This window comes from Rattus norvegicus, chromosome 10 (assembly GCF_036323735.1).
Source record: "Rattus norvegicus strain BN/NHsdMcwi chromosome 10, GRCr8, whole genome shotgun sequence".
In the NCBI taxonomy this organism is placed as follows: Eukaryota; Metazoa; Chordata; class Mammalia; order Rodentia; family Muridae; genus Rattus; species Rattus norvegicus.
The window spans coordinates 75,815,653-75,825,000 of NC_086028.1; the positions used below are offsets into that span (position 1 = coordinate 75,815,653).

The 9,348-nt window shown below is 43.8% G+C and overlaps 1 protein-coding gene across 11 annotated transcripts in view; it reads right to left on the bottom strand.

Moving 5' to 3' along the window:
• Stxbp4 (syntaxin binding protein 4) overlaps positions 1-9,348 on the bottom strand; it is a 156,880-nt gene that overhangs the window by 16,715 nt on the left and 130,817 nt on the right. For 6 of the 11 annotated variants that reach the window (XR_005489844.1, XR_005489842.1, XR_005489848.2 and 3 more), the window contains 2 exons: positions 5,222-5,279; positions 3,452-3,871 (listed from right to left, as the gene is read on the bottom strand). The exons of 2 other annotated variants lie outside the window; for them this stretch is intronic. Coding sequence is in view for 3 of the 9 variants with exons in the window: in XM_063269103.1 (XP_063125173.1) it covers positions 5,222-5,279 (58 nt within the window). In the remaining 6 variants the exon portion in view is untranslated. The remainder of the gene's footprint in view (positions 1-3,451; positions 3,872-5,221; positions 5,280-9,348) is intronic. 3 more of the 11 variants (XM_063269103.1, XM_063269102.1, NM_001415095.1) reach the window with 1 other exon arrangement.

A 9,348-nucleotide genomic window follows, 5' to 3' on the forward strand; every position in this document is an offset into this window, starting at 1 on the left:
TATAGAGGACACACATCTGGCTGGGAGCCTCCCATCTCCTGCTCTGGGGGAAAGCATTGTTACATTGAGAATATCCTATATCCCTATGCCCGAGACATGGCGAGGACTAGAGCATCCTGCCAGTAGCACTGTGAGTGTGTTTGGTGCAAGCGCTCTAGGGAGCCTGCTAAGCCATGCTTCACTTCTCGGCCCTTTTAACAGATAGTTTGACAACTCCATGAGAGGTCAGAGAAAAAAAGAGAGAGGTGGAGCAGAGGGAGAACAAGGCGAGGAGGGCCAGAGCCAGAATAGTGCGGAATGCTGCTCTTGTCCTGCGGGAATCTGAAACTGGTTTAGAAAATAAATATACATTATTTTAAGCTTCAAATTTTGAGGAAAATTTAAAATGCAGAAATGGAGAATTAACGGTCATTAATCACAGTGAATCCAAATCCTCCAATATACAGCTAAACAAGTATAAGGAAATCAATTGGTAGCTGCGTCCAATTTATGACCGATTTGGTTTTACAAGCAGAACTCATGGTAATTTCATCATGTTATATAACACATACCAAAAGTATATGTAATTCTAAAGTAGAATCATAACCAAAAATGTCAATAAACATTTCATAGTATGTGACTTCAGAGGATGAAAAGAAGCTGGGTAGAAGGGCTGGGAGATGATTCACTGGATAAGGTTCAGCTCAAAGAGCCTGACGACAAGCCCCGTAGTCTGAATTCAATCCCTGGAACCCGTGGATAGGAGCCAGGTGCAGTGGCTCGCACTGTAATCCCAGAATTGCTGTGGTGCGAGGGGAGGAAGGGACAGGAGAATCTGGAAGCTCGATAAACACAGCCGCAGGAATAACATCAGCTGCCTCAAAACAATAAGAAGGGGGTAACTCCACTGTGGCATTCATGTGTCCCACCCTATTTTACATGATAAAATAAAATAAACACCAAGTAGACAAAAAGGAACTTAGGTGGAAAAATGACCAGCCATCCACCTAATTATCTGTCAGCATGCTTAAGGTGTTGACCATTTTTATTATTAAGGTTAAGGATGCTAGAACTTTCTTATGAAAAAATAGGAAAATCTTTCCCAGAATGCAGTGCTGTTTTCTATACAAATATGTGTGTGATTTACATATTTATTTATGGCAAGTGAGTGTGCCCACATGCACATGTGCATATGCAAAGAAGCACATGTCTGTTCTATGAAACACCGGCTCTGGTGATGTTTGCATGGGTGGGAGACAAGCTTCTCTTTGTCAGCACTTAAGTAGATGACACAGTATTCAATGGAGGTGTTATGGTCATGGGGATGGACAGAAATACTCTGCAAGGACCATAAGTGCCTGGGCATTCTCAAGGTGGCTCTCACAGACACCCTTGCCTGAGGCTTGGCTTCCGCCAGATGTAACAGTTCCATCTCTGGGTGACAGTGACAGGTGCCAATTTCTGTCAGGAGATCATATGCACGCAGACCATCGTCTCCTCCAGAGTCTTGGGAGAGTAATTTTAGTCTTTCTTTTTAAGTGAAGCTATTTCTTGCCTGAAAAGTAGCTTCCTATAAATGAGCCACTCCTCCCTCAAAAGGCTGCCCAGGACCAAAATTTTGGCTGGGGTGGAATAAGAATGAAAAGGAACCAATAGCAATATTTCTGAAAATGTTATCAGTAGGCTTGTGTATGATTTGCTCATCTGGGAACATCACTGAATGTGGCTAAGGACCATGCAGAAAACCTCACCAAAATGGTGAAGGCAGGTAAAAGAGGCTAAGTTTTATTCAAAGTGTTTTGTGGGGGACAAGTTCATTATTATGTGGAAATTAAAGCACACACATGTTATGGAGCTATTCTGAGAGATACTGGCATGGCAACTCAGGCTTCTCTAGGTCAAAAGTTCAGTCTCTACTTCCCCAAACCAGAAGGCCTTACACAACTGGGGCTACCTGCACCAAAAGGATGTCCTTGACTCACATAAGCACCCCCGCAGACCCACAGTTCAAATCTATTGATGAGCAATTTAAATCATTGATGCCTCTCTGGTGTTACAATCCTCATCAAACAAAGATCCCCTGGGAAAGGGGCGGCTTCTGTTCAGAAACAAAAGAATGGGTGAAGAGAGGGATGGACAGATCCAGGTCAGCTAGAGATGCAACTGAGTCTGCTATAGTGAGGAGCTTAATAACTCCTACAAAATCCGCTGCATGTGCCTAAGGATGGTTGCTCATAACAATTTCATCCAATGGGCTCCTAAAAGAAGCTAGGAACATAACACGTATGAAAAAATAACACATGTACAATGGGAAGACTGGAACCCAGGCAGCTTGCTGCTTGAACAGGGCTAAGCTCACAAAAGAAAGACCTAACTCATGGCAATCATTCCACTCTTCGAAGAGGCAGAGGCTAGACTTTCTTATTTTGACTCTTGTTCTAGAGTCAGATAACTTCTTGTTCTTAGAAGCAAGTTCTGCTATTTTAAAATGGGCAAAGTATAACATTCTACAACATCTGTTTAAAGCGTCCTTTTGGCCTGTGCCAACAGATGACCTTAAAATCAGGATGGCAGAGTGATATAGCACCTGTGCCTCTGCGCCTCTCTGTCTCTCTGTCTCTCTGTCTCTCTGTCTCTCTCTCTCTCTCTCTCTCTTTCTCTGTCTATCTTGGCTCTGCGGTTTGATTAGGGGTGACTTTGCTGAGTTTAGTCTAGCCTCTTTGACAGTCTCTGCTACAGTGGTGTGACAGTGATTCCCATCCCATGCCCTTTGGAAATAAAAGTCTGTCCTCTCTCTCTTTTGCATTCCTCCCACATCATGGATAAGGTCAATGAAAGGAACCGATAATTTCCAGAAGAGACTTTGGACTATGCTTTCTGAGTAGAGATGAAGAGTTTGGGGTAATGTCCACTCTTTCGATTCCTTCCATAGGAACTGAGTCAGACCTTGGAGTGGCCAGAGCTTGCTAGCTTTCTCCTTTGGTTCCTCTCCTTATGGTCCACTCATTATCATAGTAAAGTCCAGCCTAAAAGCCATTACTTCCTAAGGGCCTGTGGCTCATCCAGTTGGGGACCAGAAGGTCGAACAAATTATTTCTCTGGCTGGCCATATCTGGCTCTGTTTTTTCCTATGTCCTCAGAGGTCTTTTCCCAGAGCACTAATCAGGCCCTGCCATTCAGCTGTGAGGTAGGACATACTGACAGACTGCTCATCTTAGGTAAGTGGGCTCAACGGGGTGCGGACACGGACACTTCCCAAGGCATTTGAATGCAGAATCTCAGCTACTAGTGAATGCTGGTTTTCCTTCTTCAACCACGGCTTTTCTTGGGGGACCTTTCAGGAGGCAGGGCTGAGGGTGAGATGCAGCTCGTCATCAACATGACTTTAGGATGACATGATGAAACCTTGCTGTATCAGTTTCCACATTAGTAAGAGGATTAAATGATACAACGAATGGAAAAATAGACTTACTGTGCTCCTGGCCAGTGAGTGTCAGCTGCGGCTGGATACACATTAGAATATGGTGTTTCCCTTTCTGCCATCTACAGCAGAGGGCATGAACTCGCCCAGCAACCAGACATGATCACCGCAGTGTATCAGCAAGTAGGTTTGTTCCCAGAAGGGGAATGTTTCTGGAAGTGAGCAGTTGGTTGTTGAGTGTGATCTACACATGAGGTTCCAAGACTTCTCTCGACTTCATGCTATAAACTGCATCTCCGTTTATCACCCACCAACAGAACAGGAAAAAAAGAAAGCCATGAAAACTGCCAGGCATCTCTAGGATTCTTCCTCACATCTTTGCAAATAGGAAGTTTTGAATTCGAGATCTCTGTACGGTGATGATCTGCAGACTTTGGACTTTCTTTACATGTTATCTTCCCACAATGGAACCTAATGATAAGTAGTTATTGGTCATTTCCTGAGTTCAGGGTGCATGGTGAGTACTTAACATCAGCAGCTCTACAGTGGTAACAGGGCTCTCCTCGTTTGAAGACACACTGGAGTTAAGAGAGGTATAGGAACCTGTGTCGAGCACAGGGTTTGGGAGAGCAAAAGCTACATATCTCTTGGAAAGTATGTAGACATTTGAAAGGACAGCAAGAGTATTTCTGATGCAGCATTTGCCACATTTGCCAGAAGGAGATTTTCTAGGAATCCAAGGGAGGAGATGGATCTCTCCATGCAACTCTCATAACACCAGTTGTGACATGAAAGGACTTATTCAGAGCATGGTGGAAATGTGACAGCTCACTGTACTCAGAGAAGAACTGTCCAGACCAGCACAAGAGAATCTTTTCCTGCTCAGACTTCCAGGTCTCTATGAATGAAAATCTAGTCTAGAGGTCTTCAATCTGTGGGCCAAGACCCTTTAGGCTTCAAACATCAGATATCCTGCATATCAGATATTTACATTCCGGTTCACAACACTAGCAAAATTACAGTTATGAGGTAGCAACATGAGGAACTGTATTGAAGGGTCACAGCATCAGGAAGGTTGAGAACCAGTGCAACCAGAATAGGAAAGGTTGTTGGGTCAGAGGCTTGGCTTCTGATTCTGTAACAGTGCCTAGGGACTCCCTGGCAGCAACTCAAGCCTCTGATGTTCTTCCTCTACAAATTATGGTAAATGCTAGGATGGTTCACATATCCTAAAGGTTGCTGTTAACACACCAGGGTCGGGACTGTCCACAGTGTCCTATTTTTATCTTGGTTACTTACTGTCTGCCATTTCTTATGGCCACATAAGTTCCAAGCTCTCGGGCATGAAGTCTACACATTACATCGTCCAGGAATAGTTCAGGCAAACAGAAATGACCAGACATTGCTTATAGAATGAATGGTCAGTGTATTCTGTACAGCATTTAAAGGGAATGGTCACCGTCAGTTCTGTTTTAGGACGTGGCAAATGGATTTTTTAATTAGATATTAATTTTTCAAAACTGGCAATGATATCATCCTGCCAGTGAATTCCGGCGACATTCAAGTTCAGATCACAATTAATTCTGTTCTAGCTTTTTGGTTATTTCCCTAGAAGTTGTTACTAGGGTTTCACACCCCCTCCAGTGACATCTGATATCAGCATTTAAATCACATGCAATGAAGATGGCGAGGCTTCATTTCTTGTTTCTAATTTTTGTAACCTCCAAGAGGGTTTCTTGGTTTTGCTGATTATTCTGCAACTTCCAGGTTCTCTCCAGATGTGAGCAAAATTGCTTACTTGGCTGAGACGCTTGTACTTACTTGATGAAGTACTTGATCCCATCTGCTGTGTAAGCTTCCTCCCACCCGTAAGGTAAGCCTAGAGTGAAAGGAGACCAAAAATACATTTAATAAGATGATGAAGATAACTTTATTTTCTGGACACAAACCTCCCTCATGTTGACAATTACTGGAGTGCATTTCTTGCACAAAATTATTTTCTCGAAAGGGGGAATTAAGACAATTCAGAGGAGGTCTGGTGCTCAGCATCTTTACAAGGCAGTAAATAGAGTCTTGAACAGTTAACAATCTGCTTTAGCTGCAATAACTGGACTATGACTTATCATTTACATGTGGTGAGCGTTTTTGTCAGCAGGATTCACGCCGAAATTTGTGTTTGCAGTGGCTGGTTTTTGCCTGGAGGCAGGAGGATGGACAAGATGGCCTCTGCTTGTCTATTCTGGCTCAAAGTTTCTTTAATTGGCTCCTTTTGCATTCTTCCCTCAGCTCCGCAGGGAATTGGGCATGAGTGCCAGATCAGCAGGGGTTGGAGAGGAGTTTTTGGACAAGACAAGATTCCTTATTAAGTTTGAAAGTTTAGCAAAGTGATTTACAATGGATGGTGGCATTTTACTTTGTTAATTAAGAATTTTGTGCACTAAACATAAAAGGCCAAACAATTTGCTAAACTTAGCTTCCATTTCTGTAATGGGATTGAGAACAGTGAGCTAAAAGGAGATATGGAATGAAGTAAGCAGGCAACATAGGGGCACACGGTACAGGAGTTCTGTTCTCATCAGAACAGGACAGAGCACCCCTCTCTCCCCACCCAACCTCCCTCTCTTGTCTCTAGTGGGTCTCACTAGATTGCATGGGTTAGACATGGACTAATTGTGTAGCTAAGGCTGGCCTTAAATTTGAGCTCCTCCTGCCTCAGTCTTCTGACCGGGAGGAAGGGGGAATGCCGGGGGACTGGGCTGCCACACTCTCTTACATCCCAATTTTACACTGCATCTCTAGAATGTGATGGTTTCTACCACTTCTGCTCTATCACTGGGGATAGTTAAAGATTTTTAACTGTGTTTTCCTATAAAGCTCTGGTGATACTGGTTATCAAAGCTCTTTTGATAGGTATACGGTACATTAAGACATTGAGAAACGGGTTACACGCCTCAGGCAGCCTACGGTTTGGGAATGTAAATGACCTTAAGAACAAATGCTCGATGACTTTCATTCTTCCCAACGCCAGGAAGGGAAGTGTGGGAAGAATGTAACACGTGGATGAAATAAACCTTTACTCCACTTCCGTCCAGTTCCTAACGACATTATCTCTCCGAGAAGACACTAGTATTCTTTTTTATGTGGTTAAGAAAAACAAACAGGAGATTTTACTTTACACTGATTCTCATCTGACTGTAGGCTAAAATGTTATTGTAACTATCTCTTCCATAGATGAACAAGGCTGTCTTGGAGTTTCTACCCTCTCTCCATGAATGTATGTTCCGATTCCTATTTTAGTAGGAATCAATGCCGCTGAGAACTCAGTATAAGCAAAACTCTGGAAGGTACGTCTTGCACATGTGTTCTTTCACATCCACTGATCAACTACGATATACTGCTACTGCCCTACGAGATGGAATTGATTCCTTTTCTGTTTTTACACTTTCTCCATCTTTTTCTTTTAAACAGATACTTTCACCTAACAGTGATGAGCCCCTTGACCTGCAAGAAAGAGTCTGATGGCAGCAGGTAAGGACCTTGCTTATATGACAGAAATACTCTAGTTTTTGAGTGAAGTGGCAAAGACTGGAAAAGTAGAAAATGGTTGTGATGTGACTGAGGCCTTTACTTGCTAGATGACTTGTTTGATTGGCACAATTCTATTTGCTCCCAGTTTCTGAGAGTCACAGGCATCTTTAATAAAGTAGAGGATACACTGCAACACTAGTCTTTGTAAAAATTGGATGTTTTATGTATTTACATTTCAAATGTTATCCCCTTTCCTGGTTTCCCCTCTGCAAACCCCCATCCCATCCCCCTCCCCCTGCTTCTATAAGAGTGCTCCCCCACTTGCCCACCCACTCCCACCTCCCCTCCCTGACATTCCCCTATACTGGGGCATCAAGCCTTCATAGGATCAAGGGCCTCTCCTCCCATTGATGTCAGATAAGGCCATCCTCTGCTACACATGCAGCTGGAGCCATGGGTCCCTCTATGTGTACCCTTTGGTTGGTAGTTTAGTCCCTGGGAGCTCTGGGAAGTCTGGATGGTTGATAACCCAGTCACAAAAGAACACACATGGTGTGCACTCACTGATAAGTGGATATTAGGCAAAAAGCTTGGAATATCCATGACACAACTCACAGACCATATGAAGCTCAAGAAGAAGGAAGACCAAAGTGTGGATGCTTCAGTCCTTCTTTGAAGGAGAACAAAATACACACAGGAGGTAGAGGGTAGGAGGGACTTGGGAGGAAGAGAGGAGGGGAAAGGGAAAGGGGGGCAGAATCAGGTATGGGAGGAGACAGGGGAGATGTACAGAGGGTCAGGAAATTGAACAGAGGTGTGTAGCAATGGGGGATGGGGTAGCCAACAGAAAGTCCCAGACACCAGAAAAGCAAGAGCTCCCAGAACCCCATGGAGGATGACATTGGGAAAATAACCAACAAAGAGGAGGGAGAACCTGCAGAGACCATATCCAGAGGTTAGGCAAGACCCCCAGTTGGGGGATGGGGCCACCCGCTCATCTCCAAATTTTTAACCCAGAATTGCTTCTGTCTAAAGGAAATATGGGGACAAAGCATGGAGCAGAGACTGAAGAAAAGGCCATCCAGTGACTGCCCCACTGGGGATCCATCCCATATACAGACACCAAACCCAGACACTATTGCAGATACTAAGAAGTGCCTGCTGACAGAAGCCTGACAAATACAGATGTGGATGCTTGAAGCCAACCATTGAACTGAGCACGGGGAACCCAATGGAGGAGTTAGGGAAAGGACTGAAGGTTTGTAACTCCATGGAAAGAACAATAGTAGTGATTTTTATTAAAAAGAGTTTTAGATTTTATCACTGTGAGTGAGTGTGTGTGTGTGTGTGTGTGTGTGTGTGTGTGTGTGCAGGATGCATGTGTTTGAGGGCATGCACACACCGCACATGTTAGGAGTCAGAGGCCAGCTCTGGGTAGTTGATTATTTCCTTCTACCTTTACGTGGGCTTTGAGGCTGACTGCAGGCCATTACACTTGCATGGAAGCTCCTTTACTCGCAAAGCCACCTTGCCACACCCAACATGATGTCCTTAATCATGAGATCACTTTAAAATTAAGTTGGCCGAGCATTTCTCACCCCTAAAGAAGACATTTATACCAACCCATGAAGGTTCAAGGAATGCTAGAGAAAGGGGAGCAGGAAGAATGTATGAGCTGGAAGATAGGAAAAGGAGCTCCAAAAAGTTGTTTTGGGGGAAGACATTGCCATTGCAGCAGCAGCAACAGGAACAGCAGCATAGAACAGTCATGGCGGCTGCGGATACTTGCACTGAGTCTGAGTGAGAATGCTCCCTCCAGTTAGATGGCGGCAGCCTCGGGGAACCCTACTATTCATTGTTGAGCTATTTTCTAAGATAGATGGGCAGGGTGTGGGGGACTAGGGGGTGGGGTAGGGTACAGCGGTGGTGGTGGTGGGGTCACTGCCTTTTGATGTATACCTGCTGATGACCTTATATGGTTCCAGTGGATAATTTCAATCCCATGGCCGTACAAATGGCCCTAGTTAAACAAAATGGGTCACAAAACCACCCCAAAAGTCATGATTATAAGAAGGGGACAAGTAGGCAATAGGGAGGGGGTTATTGATAAGGATAAGAGAGAAACAAGACAGTGGGGAGGAGGGAGAAAGCAGAATTCATTATATACGTGAATGAAACTGTCAAACAACAAAGCTAAAAATAAAAACCATCATTTCTATGCCCTAAAAAACAAAAATGCCTTTTTTTTAAAAAAGAAGATCAAAGTTTCTTATTTTTCATGCACTTATCATTTGTAAACAGAAGTGGAGACTACTAATTAATCTCTCTGTGATATCTTAGTAATAAAAACATAATAACTGTCTAATATAAAGAGGAATGCAAATAGCCTCCTTCGTATAACCGAGCTCTTCTGGTATTCA